Source organism: Dama dama, chromosome 24 (assembly GCF_033118175.1).
Source record: "Dama dama isolate Ldn47 chromosome 24, ASM3311817v1, whole genome shotgun sequence".
NCBI classification, from domain to species: domain Eukaryota; kingdom Metazoa; phylum Chordata; class Mammalia; order Artiodactyla; family Cervidae; genus Dama; species Dama dama.
Genome location: NC_083704.1, coordinates 54,014,761 through 54,029,368, shown reverse-complemented (window position 1 = coordinate 54,029,368; position 14,608 = coordinate 54,014,761). Strand labels below are relative to the sequence as shown.

General features: G+C 57.8%; 1 protein-coding gene across 4 annotated transcripts in view; it reads right to left on the bottom strand.

Annotated features, from left to right (window-relative positions):
• CACNA2D2 (calcium voltage-gated channel auxiliary subunit alpha2delta 2) overlaps positions 1–13,070 on the bottom strand; it is a 140,289-nt gene extending 127,219 nt beyond the window's left edge. For all 4 annotated transcript variants that reach the window (XM_061128509.1, XM_061128507.1, XM_061128510.1 and 1 more), the window contains exon 1: positions 12,856–13,070. In XM_061128509.1, the coding sequence (XP_060984492.1) occupies positions 12,856–13,070 (215 nt within the window). The remainder of the gene's footprint in view (positions 1–12,855) is intronic.
• Between the last annotated feature and the right edge of the window lie 1,538 nt (positions 13,071–14,608).

Here is a 14,608-nt window from a genome sequence, read left to right as displayed (position 1 = left end):
TGTCCTTGTCAGTGCCTGGTGCACGGCAGATGCTCATGCGCGTGGAGAGAATGAATGAACGGCAGGTTGTGGTGAGTGTCTGTGGAGGGAACAAATGTGCCCGCAGCGGGGGAGGCACCGTCTGGAAGAGGAGGAACCGAGGAGGAGTCTCAGGCAGGACCAAACCCATGGGCTGTCCAACAGCCATGCGGCGCCCCTGCACTGACCTGTGATCACCTCTGCCCTGGCATTTGACCTGCTCTATGCTCACAATCATGGCTTCCCAGATGGCTCAGTGGTAAAGAATCTGCCTGCCAATGCAGGAAGACCCAGGTTCAATCCCTGGTCAGGAAGATCCCCTGGAGAAAGAAATGGGAACCCGTTCCAGTATTCTCACCTGGGAAATCCCATGGACAGAGGAGCCATGCAACTGAGTGACTGAGTATGCATGCACGCGTGCTCACAATCATAAAATATAGAAAATAGGATCCATTTTAGAGATTAGAAAACTGAGGAACGAAATGACTCACAGTCACATATGGGGCTCTCTTTATGACTCCCAGTTCCTCCCCTCCTCAACCCCCATCCCCTGGACCACACTTTCTAGCAAGCCACAAGCAGATAGTGCAGTGAGGCCAACAAAGCCCACGGCTCTGGGTCCCTCTAGACGGCTCCGTGATGTCCCCACCCTTCTGCGTTTTAGAGTAATGGCCTCCTGCATACGCCAGCAGTCTGGAAATCACCTGTGAAATATATTTCCCCCAGCGCTGGCTCGGAAACCATGTAAATCACTCAGCTTAATGGCCTCTGGGATTGTTCCCCGCCACCCCTTCCAAGCCACTCTGTGCCAGGGAATGCGGGGCCACAGGGCATGAGGCAGGCGGGGCCCTGGTCACAGGCTCCTACGAGGCAGCGCACAGGGGTGCAGCAGCCTCAGGGAGCTCAGCAGCACGAGACGGATGGGGCCTGCCTGGAGCTTGCAGAACTGCGGCTGGATCCACATGGGCAAGCCTCTCCCCCACCCCTTGTCCTTGTTCCCCATCAGCGCTTGCTCTCAGAGAAAGATGGGTCCTGGTACTCTCCCTGGGGCCCCCAGAGCCCTGACTCGGGGTGAGGCAGAGGCACCCAAGGCCTTAGGAATGGCTGGGGACCCTGAGAGGACCTGTCAGAATCCAGTCTGGAGCAGGAGCTCCACCCCACCTCCCCCAGCCCGCCAGGGGCTGCGTCTCATCACCCCTCGGATGCTTCCTAGTCCACCACTCATCTGTGGTTATCATTTGACCTCGCTTCCATTTCTTCCTCCCTGACGATCTCTCCCATGCACTGTGAGCAGACAGCTCAGGTTTGGGGAGGGGACTTAGGTGGGGCTGGGCCATCAGGAGGCGGGTCCTGAGACATGGGAGGGGCATAGAGCGGTCAGCAGTGCAGATGAGGCCTGAGAAAGTGTCAACACAGAGCGGCAGTCAGGAAGGGACAGGGCAGCCGACTGAGGCGGCCGGGTGATGGCCCTGAAACAGGATGCACATTCCGGCCACTGGCCACATGTACAGATACTTGTGAACAGCTGGCCCCACAGGTACCAGGGCCAGGAGACTCCCCAGAACCAGTACACCGGCCCCCACCCCCTTCCTCTGGAAGCCTCAGTTCTCCTTGCAGGCAGAGCAGGGCAGGGGGAGGGCTCCTGTGTTTACCTTCCTATCCCCTAAGGCCATGGCTTTCTCCCTTGGCTCATCTGTGGTGACTCTGAAAAATGCTGATGCCCAGGCCCTATCCCACCCAATTAAATAACACAGCCCATGGAGTCCTGGACCTCACCTGCATCTCTCTCCCCCAGGAGGCAGTCCCCAAGCTGGAGCATCCCTTGTAAGAGAGCCACAGGAAGGTGCATGGGGTGGCCTTTGTCCTGTCGCAACAACAAACCCAGGGCCACATGGGAGCCTGTCCCAGAACCTGTAAAAGCTGGTCCAGCTTAAATAGACATAAGCAGCTTGACCTGTAGACACCTGTGCTGGACTCTCAGTTCAGCAAATATTTTGTGAGTACTTGGTGTGTGCTAGCCTTAAGCTCTGGCCGATGACAGGTGGTCGTGACCCCCCCCCCCCCCACCCTGCCCAGGCATACAGCCTGGAAGGGGAGGCAGCAGGTCTATTGCAGGAAAAGAATAGAGGAGACTTCAGGGGGGCCTAGGAAGCCCCTGACCTGGCCAGGGAAGTCAGGGGAGGCTTCATGAAATAGCGACTCCCAGTCAAGCACTAGGGGACAGGCAGAGGCCGGCCAGACCATAGGTGGGGTCCTGCTTGGGGCTGGGAGGGCCCTGTGCAGCCCACCCAACCTCTCTCAGGCTTACTTCATGTTCAGTTCATAAGAAGTGCTTGTTAAGCCTCCATGGAAGGAGAAGGCTGCTGCCTGGTGCTGTGCATCCTGAGGGCAGAGATCCCCTCCCGGGCCTGTCACGACGCTGATCAGAAGCAGCCCCCTCGGCCATGGTCTTCCTAGCACCAGCTTAAAGGGTAGGACAGAGGTGGCAGCTCTGCAGATGGGGTGGCAGGAGAGCGCCGTCATCAGCTGCAGAAGAATGCATCACTCTAGAGGGTCCTGGGAATGCTGAAGACGCTGAGGCTGGGAGGAGGAGGGCAGGTGGCTTGTCCAGATTCCCACAGTAAGCTGGGGAGGGCCAGGGCTCGGGTGGAGTAGGAAGAACCTGAGACAAAAAGGGCAGAGGGACGGGAGTGATGGAAGAGTGCAGGACTGTGGGGTGCCCTGAGGGTCCTGTGTTGGGGGCTCTCTAGAGGAGGTGGGCTGTAGAAGGACTGTGTGCAGCAGTGGCTGAGTGCTCAGACCCAAGCGCTGGGGTGTGAATCGTGCCTTCACCACTCACCATCTGTGTGATTTCAGCATCACTTAGCCTTGTTGAACCTCAATTTTTCTTGTCTGTGAAATGGGACTAAAAATGGATTGATTTCATTTGTTAGCATATGTGAAATACAGCACCTGGGGCTCAGATCACAGTGATTGATGATGTGGTTAAAATTACTTCCTTCACAAATGTTTCCTCAAACATGAACACTCTCCCTTCCTCTCTCTTCCTTCTTCCTCTTGTCAGTCCTCTTGTCTGACCCTGAAACAGATCCTGCTTCCCCATGTTCTATCCCTATCCCTCTTCTCACTAACAAAACCCAAGTCTGCAAGAATCTCTGCTGCCTCCAGCCCCAAGGTGACCCCATCCTTAACTCAAGGGTAAATCCTGATTAGCCTGAGCCAATCACAGTGTATCTTCCTGATTGTCGGTGATTGGTTTAGAGTGCACATGTGACCCAGTGCTAGCCAATGAGGTGTGAGGGGAATTTGGCTAGGGGCTTCTGGTTTAGGTTTCCCAGCCTTCTTTTAAGAGGAACTCAGAGGAAACATCTCCTGTTTTACTCCTAATGTCTGGTACATGTGATGCCTGGAGCTGTGGCAGCCATCTTATTGCCATGAGGGAAGTCAGTCAAGGACAGACAGCCACACTAAAAGTAAGGCCAGCCAGGCAGAGTGCAGGTGAAGGCTTGGTCCTTGATGACAACCCATCCGAACCCACCTCTGGGTTCCCTGTCAGAGGGCCTAACCATGACGAAAAAAATTAATATGTTAGGATTGCCAAGGTGTGCTCAGAAGCAGCCTCTTTTCCTAGCAGCCATTCTTTGGACCCAACTTTTGAAGGGTTAGTAGTTAGCTCAATGCCTACTCCTGGAAGGCCCCTACAGAGTGAGCACAGAGCTGGGAGTCGGGGGAGGCACAGGGTTGGAGGAGACGCCCACAAGGAGTAGGAGCAATGATCTGGAAGGCTTCTTGGCTCAATACTCAGGCTGAGCAGGCCAGTCTAAAATAGGGACACAGCCAGGAGGCGGAGAGGCCAGAGTTCCTACTAGGACCTGCAAGTGGCTTGGCCTGGCTGGAGTCTAGTCAAACAGCTAGTGGCCAGAGACCAGAGCCAGCCCAGTTAGGTCCCCAAATGCGAGGTGAGAAGCGGAGCTCCGCTCACAGCAGGCTTCTGGGGTTCAAGGTCACAGCTCACCCTCAGTGAAAGACACTAGAGCATGCCCGGCAGGTCCGGGAAAGGAAGGGAAGATGCCTGGGTTCTCCCCATGCCCACCCGAGCCTCTGCTCACAGGGAGAAAGGAGAAACGCCCATCTGGGAGAGCCCCCCGCATGGAAGCCTGTTCTGCCAGCTCACTTCTCTTTTCCAATAAGTGAAGTTGGGGGCAGGGCTGAGGTGGGTTGTTTTGTTGTTTGTTTGTTGGAACCAGTGGCAGCACCAGACCTGACCTTTAAGGCTTCAAATGTAGCATTTCAGGCGACGTGGGAGGGAGGAGAACATGCACTGAGCAGGGAACTTGCCAAGGCTAAAATGCCACATCAGCCACATCAGGATGGAAACCCGCAGCAGAGTCAGGGGTCTCCACCCGCCTCTGGAACACCCCAGCCCATTCATGCCCACCTGGCAACAAGGTGTCCTTCCCAAGGGTCCCCTGAAAGCCTCGCTGACTCTAAGATGGCACAAGGGCACCAACAAGGTCTGCCCCAGAGAAACACCAGGAGCTGGAGTCACACACCGCAGGTACCTTGCTCCACGGGGTTTGCCAAGGAGGCCTCAAATTGCTCCTGCATCTCATGTCAGGGATGTTTTTATTTAAGAGAATCAGTTGTACATCTTGGTGCAAAGATGGCTGAATGGGGGGCACCCTTTGGGCAGCCTGCATTGAGCCCCAAGTGGGAGCCTGGGCCCTGCCCACAGACTGTGTGTAGCCAGCGGAAATGTGGGGCCTTAAGGCTACTTCCTGGTACTCAGATGTCAATTTCCCTCTCTGTACAATTGAGGCATCTAGGTTCCCGGGGGCTTCTGTGGCTGGGATATTCCTTCCCAAATCAGGGACCCAGGCACAGCCCATATCTGCCCAAAGAGACTGTCGTGCCAGGCTCCCTACCCTCACAGGCACTATAGGCGCCCCAGCCCTCTGCAGAAGCCTCCCAAGATACCTAGGCTGCTGGGGCGTCTGAGCACTGACAATATACAGGCTTTGAGAATGCCAGAAAAGCAAAACTTGCAGTTCTCTTAGACATCACAACCCATCAGCTCGGGGCCCACATAGCCCAAGGGCCAGCACCCAGCACAGGGCACCCAGAAAGCCTTGCTTACAAAGACCCAGTAGGCAAAAATTCATCCTTGAAAAGAAGAGCTTTGCTGGAGGCATCCCAAATAGAGGAACATGCGGGCATCATCAAGTCGAAGCTTTTATACCCGAATCATGCCTGCAGCTGACTGTACAAATGTCTTGCTAGGAGCGAGAACCCCAAACCCACAGCAGATGCTTCACGGGAGGCCAGTCTCCCTCCCTTCAGTGTGCAAGTGAGCAGCACTCACTCCTAGAGAAAAACACGCCAGGCCAAGGTCACACAGCGAGGGTTTCCACTCTGCCTAAGCTACAACCTCCACGTGCTCCCCACCGCCCCCATCCAGATTCCACCTGGGAAGGGCTGTTAGCAAAGATGCTTCGCTTCACAAAGGACTCACCAAGCTTCTCAGAGTCCCAAGTCCTGTGGTGCATCTAAATAACCATTCGATTTGCAAAAATTTGAATTACAAGGATGCAGCTTCTGTGTGTTGCCTTTGCAGACTGTCAGCGAGCCAGTTGGTAGATGATCAAACTTCCCAGCTCAGCCTTAACTCAGGCTGTTCTTGACATAAAAGTTTGCAAAACACTGGTCCTGACAACCAAGCGGCTTTATTTCCCACTGCCAGCATTTGCCCAGTGGAGTCCTGGCATTAACCTCAAAGGCGGGCGCAGAAGGTGGGCACTGGGAGCGCATTCTGGGTGCAGAGATAAACCACACATACCTATGCACACTCACACAGAAGGACACACCCACGTTCACATTCACAGGCGCACACACATGCACACACCAACACCTGTGTACACTCATGCATGTGCATGTACACACAACCTGCACATGTGCATGAAGCACACATTCACATGCACCCGCACAAGCACATCTTCATATACAAATGGTCATTCTCATAAGTGTGCACACACATGAACATAACCAACAAATGTGCACAAACACACATAAAAGCACAAATATACAGACACTTCCATACATAAGCTTACATGTGCACACAGGCCACGGCAAGGGCCAAGCACAGGAGAAAGGACCCAGAGACCACAATGGAGTCTCAGGGCCTGGCTGGGTGGCAGGCACTATGGGCAATGGGACAGGTGCCTAGCACTTGGAGTATGGGCCCAGCTGGACTGAGAACCCTCAGAGATCCAGTAAGAATCCCCTGTCCTTGCTCATTCATCCCTCACGACCTTTCACACCCCAACCCACCCAATGAGGCAGCACAATCAAGGGAACCTGATTTTACAGACAAGGCCCAAGACCCAGAGAGGCTGGGGAACCTCCCAAGGTTACACAGCTGGCGAGAGGCGTGGCAGAGCTCCTGTGTGTGTCTAGGGGGGACTCGTTCAGAAAGATTCGTCCAGCAGGGAAGGAAGGCACCCAGGCAGGAACAAGGGGTCTAAAGGGGATCAGGAAAGAGAGACAGAGGGGATGACTTCTCCCGCTTCTTACCCACCTCTTTCCTCTTTGTTTCATGAGTCATTTCCAAGGTAGGGAAAGATGGTTAATAATCAGCGGGAAAGACTTCCAGGGCCCCTCCCTCTCAGCTAAACAATTAGGCTGATCACAGCTCAAAGTGGGTCAGTCTGAGAAGCAGCTTCCAGACACCCAAGGTGTGACCAGAGGCCAGTATGGGAGGCGCGGGCTCCTCACACTGGGGAGGTGGGGCTCAGCTGGTCAGGCATCCCCCCACAGCCGGAGCAGAGTGTGCAGAGGAGCAGAAAGATCCTGGACCTGTCTTCTTAAGGCACTGCCAATGTCAGACTCAGAAGAGCCATGGAAGAGAGGAAACTGAGGCCCGGGGTGTGGATGAGACTGTCCAAGGTCACCACAATGTAAGCTGACAGCTGAGAGAACTGGGTTGGGACTGCCTTTGACAGAGGCCCCCAGGACCAGGCCAACCCAAGGTGGGGATCCTCAGGCTCCCCATGTTGAAGATTTCCCTCCACATAAACCCAGGTACACAGGGTTTCCTGCTCTGTAAGGCCAGATCCTTCAAAGGCTCAGTCATCAGAACCAGCAGTGGCCAGGGGTCCAGCAGGCTGGACTAGCCCCAGGAAGAAGAGGCCCAGATGAGGAGGGAGGGTAACTAGGTGATCCATAAGCAGGACCCAGGCCAGGGACACTAAACCAACTGCCTGAATCCCACAGTGCCCGCGCAGGGCTTGGCTGAGTGCTGTCCCAGGTCCTGCCGGTGTGGACCTAAACGACAGCATCCTTGAGTCCCATGTAAGCCCCCCAGGGGCAGCTCCATCCACATGGCCACCTGCACCGCCAACTCCTCCATCCTCCCCTTAGCCACAGGCAGCTCAGGAGGCTCTTCGGGTTACACAGGACAAGAGAGGGAGGGAAAGGGAAAAAAGTAAAAACCACACATACACCTCCCTCTGGGAATACGAATATTGATTCTGTAGCTTCTTGTTTAGACAGTAGGCACCAGGAAAGAAAAAAAAAAAAAACCAACCTGACACGAAGAGAGGCTGCCCCATTGGCTGAAAGGATGCAGCCAGCAGTGGGAAGGTCCCCCCCACCCTCGTCTTTAGAGCACCCCAGGCCCTGGTCCCCCTCCTCAGACCGAAGGCCCTGAACCTTCACTTAAGGACAGAGGTCACCTGTTCCCGAGGCAGATCTTAAATCTGGAAGCCCGTGAGGATGGAACTGGGCAGGGTGGGTGGGTGCTGGAAGGGGAAGGAGAAAGAAAGAGACCACTCCTAACTCACAGACAGCACCACCCTCAAAGGGAGGGTGCATGCCACATGCCTGCCTGCTTTGACTCTCAAACCTCCAGCTGCCCCTTGAACAGTTTCTTAGCAGATAGAACCCTGACTCCCCAGCCCCCCCAGGCTTCACATGTTCACAGAGCATGAAAATGCAAGCATCTATTAAGGTCCAAGTCCTCTGAAGTCCCCTCAGGCTTGAAAAAACTGCCGTGGCCCTAGAGAACCCAGCCTCAGGTTTCCATGAACAATCCGCATCCCGTTCACCTCTGACCTTTCTCTCTGGAACCACACTAGAACCTGGAGAGGGAGATGGCATCTCAGAGTCTTGAGATGAAGTCCCTCTTGCCTATCCCTCCACGACAGGCATGCCTGGCATGTGACTCTGCATGTGACTCAAAGCCTCGGAAAAGGAAAATCTTGCACTGGCTGGGGGCCGGGGGGGGCGTCGCTCCATGATCTCCCGTGTACAAGTGGGAGGGGGTGGAGGTAGGCACAGGGGCCTTGAGCACTGGGCTGGCTGGGTGGCCATGGGCCCTGGAAGGCCCCCTCAGGGTTGCCTGAGACCCAGAAGAGAACAGAGGGGCAGAGCAGGAGAGGTTTCAGCTGGGAGCCTAGGTGTGCTTCATGTGTCTTAGGCCTCTTCCTTTTCTCCCAAATACCCAAGTTTTGCGTCTCCATCCCAACTTCCTGGGCCCACTGCCCAGGTGTGCCCAGCCTCCTGGCAGGACAGCTAAGCGCCTGATAGATTAGTTCTCTCCCTGCCCTGGTCCTTATGGGGCTTTGGGCAGGTTCTTCCGTCTTTCTGAGTCTCAGTCTCCCCATCTGCAGGAGGGGCATGACCATCGGGTCTGAGGTCAAGGATGTAATGTGGGTAAGGGACTTGGCCCAGGCTCAGTGAGGGGAGGCCACCATTGCCCTGGTGACATTCCCCTCTTTAGTCAAGGTGGGCTTCAGGGAATGAGGGAGGCAGCCCAGTGCTCTTCCTCACAGAGATGATATCTCTGGTAGGTGGGTACAGCCTGAGCTAGTGGCACAACACAGAGGCCTCCGGAGAGTGTGGGTGTGAGACCCTGGAGGAAGGATCTAAACCCCTGAGAAAAGCAGGCAGTGATGAGGGGACAGCATAACAAAGCAGAGAGACAGGGAGGTGCTCAGCCCATGGGAACAACGTGGAAAGATTGGTGGGTGGGGGCCCAGCATGCTGTAGCATCAGGGGTAGATGTTAATGTTATCAACAGCTGCCAGGACTCCCACCCATGCCAGAACACTTCCTGCCCCCCAGAGGCGATACCCTCTCCCATGAATTCTCACCATTAGCCTCTTAAGCAGGTTCTCTATTATCTTATTCGGGGAAACAGAGGCAAGGTCACCCCAATGGAGAAGGGCAGCTCTGGAGACCAAAGCTTGCGCCTTCGGGACCCACACCTGACACCCGCCATGCCCCAAACTGCCTCCTCCAGAGAGCTGGCTGAGCCCTGCACACTGCGGGGGTGGGGAGGGCGGGGGCGGCAAAGGTGGCCCCAAGGGCTCACTCTACTTGTGAGTCGTCTCTCCTTGGAGCCACCGTTGTGCCAGAGACTCGGGAGGGAGATTCACCTGCACAGTAGGAGGGGGCTCGTCTTCAAACAAGCTACTCCCATCTCAGGGCTCAGCCTGGCAGAGCTGGCCCAATAAAGGTGAGTCCTGGGTGTGGACCTCAGCCAAGGGTCCCTCCACCCCGAATCGAGAGCACTAGGCGAGATGTGAGCCAGTGGGAGTGGCAGCAGATCAAGAAGCCTCGCCCCCTCCTCCTTCCTGCAAAAGCCGTTGGCAGGTTGTTGGGGAAACGGGGGACCCAGATGTGTGATGTTGCCTTCCTCTAACAGGAGGAGCCACAGGGAGGTGAAGACGTGGGCTCGGAGGCCCAGACAGACACACGTCACCCACCATTAACCGTAGCTAGACTGACGCATGCCCCGTCATGGGCACTCGGGTAAAGGAACATGTACCCGGCTGTCATTAATCTGCTGGGGGACCCAGACCTCTCGGGATCCTTTCTGCTCCCCACCCACCCACCTACCCCTAGAGGAAGGGAGGTGTGGGCCAGCACCATCACTGGGAAGGAGTGGGACTAAGAGGGTGCAGCCAGTGGTTCAGCCCGGACCTCATGGAACAGGAGACAGAGAAACCCAGGAATGCCGGAGAACAGGGGACAGCGGTCTGACAGAGGTGACAAAAGAGGTGGGCAGGGCAGGGTGGCCACAGAGAGATCAGAGGGATGGGTGAGGAAGTGGGGGGAGGGGTTGGGAGAAGAGATGAGAGACCAAAGGAGGGGGCAGGGGAGGGGGAAGGAGGCTGACAGAACTGGGAAGGGAAAAGACCCTGGAGAGGCCAAGCGGTGAGGGCCGCCCCTCGGTCAGCAGCAAACGGGGAACAGGAGGAAGCAGGTGAAACGGGCCATGTGTGCTCCGACTCCGTGTGCCCCACCTCAGCCCCGACACGAGGGCACGTATACACACACATGCACTTAAGCACACGTGGCCTTGGCCTTGTTTGAAAACCGGATCCAGGTCCAGGGAAGGTGATCGGGCACCTCCCCCGCAAATCAAAGCCCTGCCCTCTGTCCAGGGGTAACTCCTCTGCCCTCCTCCATCCAGCAGCAGCCAGGGTCTGCTCTGCCGGGTGGGCAGAGACCCATGTCGCCAAAGCAACCACAGACCCAAACCCACGTTTGCTTAAAACCCAGCAGCTTGCAAAGCCGGGCCCTGTCACGCTGCCAGACACTAATGAGGAAATGACTTTCGCGTCAAGGGCCCTCTCCACGGAGGGGCTGTCACCCTAGGGCCATGAGGCAGAGGGTCCCACTGCCCAGCATAGAAAGCCACCTGCACCTGTATGGAAGTTGTATCCTAGCCGGGCCACGCTAACCCGGGAGAGTTCACGGAGGCCACCCGCCGGAGAAGCCCCAGGGCAGCAGCCTCAGCCTTTCCTGTCAGCTCAACAAAAGTCCCAACTCCAACTAAGCCCAGGCATGCAGGGGGCTGGGGGAGGGACCTTCACTCAACCCCCTCCCCTTCCTCCCTCCAAGGATCAGTGGGCGTCGGCATCTGTGGGACCAGGGCAGCTGAAGGGCGCTGGCTGTCACTGCCAGCGCTGCGTGTCGTCGCACCATTAGTCCCCGCCCCCTGGACCCTCAGAGCCGCACAGCCCCCAGTCCACTCCACTCATTCTCTAGTTACGGTTTGCAAGACATGTCCCAAACCTACAAATAAGCTCCAACTATATCGACAGGAGACGAGCGTCCAGCTGGAAGCGTGCCGCTGTCATCACACCCGCCTCCCCATCTTCTGACTGGGGACAGAGGGACAGGTGTCCGCTCCGGTCAGGGTCTCACAGGTGTAAAACACAGGCCCAGCAACCATCTGACCCACTGCAGGTCACAAGGAGAGGGAGCAAAGTGGGAAGAGGTGAAAAGAGACATCTACTTAAACCTTCACTCAGAGAGCTACATATCAGCCCGGGGGGGTGGAGGGAATAGCTGTGTCTTGGCTTTGAGGGGAAGAAAGAAGAGCAACAAAAAAATAACGCTTTCGTTCTTTTTAAACATTGGGGCTGAAGTCCATTTTCATCACAGCAAATGAAAGACAAAATGCACCCACAAACCCTGAACTTCCATATGATTCTCTTCTACCTGCGCACACCCCACATACACACACGAAAAATCCAGACGGCTGACAGAGGACACGTCCGTGCGGCACCTGTAATTTGCCTACTGATCAGCCGCCTGAGCACAGCCAGGCTGTGTGAGGAGGGAAATGACAAGACAGAGAGAGACTCGGGCAAAGCCTTTCCTGAGTTTTGCTTTTCCTCATCTGGGAGAGTCTGCGAGCCGGAGAACACAAAAGCAGGGGCCCCTACCCTTGGGCAGAACTGATCTAATGACGCAGAACCAGTCTTGCCCTTTCCCCGAGGCCAGACCCTGCCCTCACTCCCAGCACTAAGCAGCCCGGTTACTCATTTCCCCAAACCCCAGTGTAGCCACTGGGTGCAGGAGTCCAGGGACAGGTGGTTCCTCGGACCCAAGACACGTAACAGACAGCAAGGTGGTCGGTCACCGTACCCCAAAGCCACAGGGGTGTCTAGGCACTGACATAAGGCTGGATCACGGTGCCCACAGACAGCTGCTGTCCTAAAGGCCACACGCACTGAATATCCATTCCCAACCCCAGACACATCTGGCCAAGCTGGCCCAGAGGAGGACACCCGAGTTGCCAGGCTCTCAGGAAGGGAGAGAAGGCTCAGGACTACAGAGGACCAGTAGAAGCTGGCAGGGCCAAGAGATGCTATTACCTTGCTGGCAGCATCAGCAGGGGGGGCGGGGGGGGGGCCTCCCTGTCATTCACCCTCTGCCTCCACTCTGGCACCTTCACCTCCAGGGGACCTTTCCCCGAGGTGTAGTGGGGGACGGGCTGGCAGGAGGGACACTGACCCCTTGTGTGGCACTGGCCACACAGTACGGTGCCCGCACTCTGCATCCAGCCCTGCTTCTCAAAGGAAAAAGGCCAGCGAAGACAGGTGTGGAGGGGGTCCCCCACCTCTGGATCTAAAGCACCAGCTTCCGACCCGGGAGGAAGCCTAAGCCAGACGCGGGGCTCCGACTCCGCCGGGCAGGGGGTCTCTGGCCGCTCCCTCACGCAACCCCAGGTCTCCCCTGTCACCCCGACAGCTGCAAAGCAATCAGCTGGCGAGCTCGGACCCCCCCACCCCCAGTGAGATCTCCTGCGCGGTTTGGGGGATGGGAGGGAGAAGGGGCACCGCTGGGAAGTTTCGCGACGCAGACTGAAGCTCCGGGACCCCGGCTGCCCGCCCTCTCGGCTTGGGGTCGCCGCCCCCGGGCGCAGCGGGCGGCACGACTCGGCGCCCCCGCCCCGGAGTGGGGCGCGGGCCGGGGAGCGGGAGGTGGGTGCGAAGTGGGGCTCCGGGCTCGGCCGGGGTCCCGCGGCGGGCCGAGGCCACTTACGTGTGCTGCTGAGGAAAGCTGTAGGCTGAGGCGCCGGGGGCGGCGAGCAGCGGGAGCAGCAGCAGCGGCGGCAGGAGCAGCGCCAGCGGGCACGGGGGACCGGCCGCCGGGCGCCGGGCGCCGGGGCCGAGCCGGGAGCCGAGGCTGGGCCATGGGAGCGCCTTCCGCGCCGGGTCGGGCCGAGAGGCGCCGCAGGTCCGAGCCCGCACCGCCATGTTTCCATTCAAGATGCGGCGCCGCGGGGAGGGGGGGCGGCGGCGGGTTGGGTGTGTATGGGGGGGTGACAGGCGGCGGGCGGCAATCGCCTCTCCTCGTCCTTCGCCTTCTTCGCGCCGGGCCTCCAGGGCTGCCCGAGCCGCAGCACCTCTGCGGGGCGTGCGCTGCGATCTCTCCGCTGCGCCGGCTCCAAGCGCTCTGAGCGCCGGGTCCGGGACCCGCGCTCAAATAGCGGCCGCCGCGAACCTGCCGGCGCCGCCCTCCCCCGTCCCTCCCCGTCCGGCCCGCCCCCGCGCGCCCCCGCCGCGGCCACGCGCCCGCCGGTGCCCGCGCGCCCCTCGTCCCCGCGCCGCCCTGAGCCGGCCCTGCTGGCCCGCGGGGCCGAGCCGAGCCCGGGCGCGCGCGTCCCGCGCCCCAGCCGCGGTCCGAGTTCCCGATGTGCGCCCTGCCGCACGCCTCAGACTGCGATGCTCCTCTCCGCCGCACTCGCGGCAAGAGTCCCCGGCAGGCGCGTGTGTGACCCTTCTGGGGGCTCGACCTTCAACAGGCTCAAGGCCTGGAGTCACAGGTTTAATGGTGGAATGGCAGGCTTCAGCAGAGACCGCTGTAGAGGGCAGCGGAGCTGAACTCATACGGCCAGGGGCTCCAACTACCTTCAAGAGTCCCCCTTTGGGGGGATTAGGTCTCCAGGTCCTGAGAGAAAGAAAAAATCCTGAATGGGAACCAGGTCCAGTTGCACCGTTATGCGAGGCTGGGAATGGCAAGATACAGCCCTATGCAGCCGCTCATTTCACTTCCCTGGGCTAAATGGGCACTGTATGCAGTACAGCCCCAAGTCCCAGCCCCCAAGGCTTACACAGCCTCTATTTAAACTTCTCCAGTGCCAGTAAACTCACCCCTGCACAGTCCAATCACTTCTGTCCTGGAGGCTCCTGGCTCTTCCCTGCTGCCGGGAGCAGGCTGGGCTGGTGTCAGTCCTGACTCTGCAGCTTGTGGGCCTCTCAGAGCCTCAGTCTCCTCCCTTCTGAAGGCTGGTGTGAGTGCCCAACCCCCCCTCCAGGATGAAGTGAGAATGGGAATGAGTTACTTGGTAAACTGAAACACTCGTGATTGGGAGAGAGCATCCCTGAGATTCCTCTGAAGTTGCCCTGGGACCCTGCTCTGCCCTTGGCCCAAACAGGATGAGAGAATGCTCCCTGCCAGCTGGGAACAGGGCAAGACCCCCTAAGCAGTAATTGCCCACTGATTCTGTGCCTAGTATTAAGACTGTGGGCCAGTAAACCCCTGAGCAAGAGCCCCTACTTTATCATAGCTGGGTGAGTCGAGTCTCCCACCACCTACTTACGAGTCAGCCTAAAGAGGATTTGTAGTTGAGGGGGAAGTGTGGTAACCCCTGAACTGAAGAGGGCAGAGCTTCCCCTCTCACCCCGAGAGCAGCAAGCAAATAAGGCTCAGGCTGACCTTTATGTGTGTGTATTAGTTGCTCAGTCATGTCTGACTCTTTGCAACCCCGTGGACTGTAGCTCACCAGGCTCCT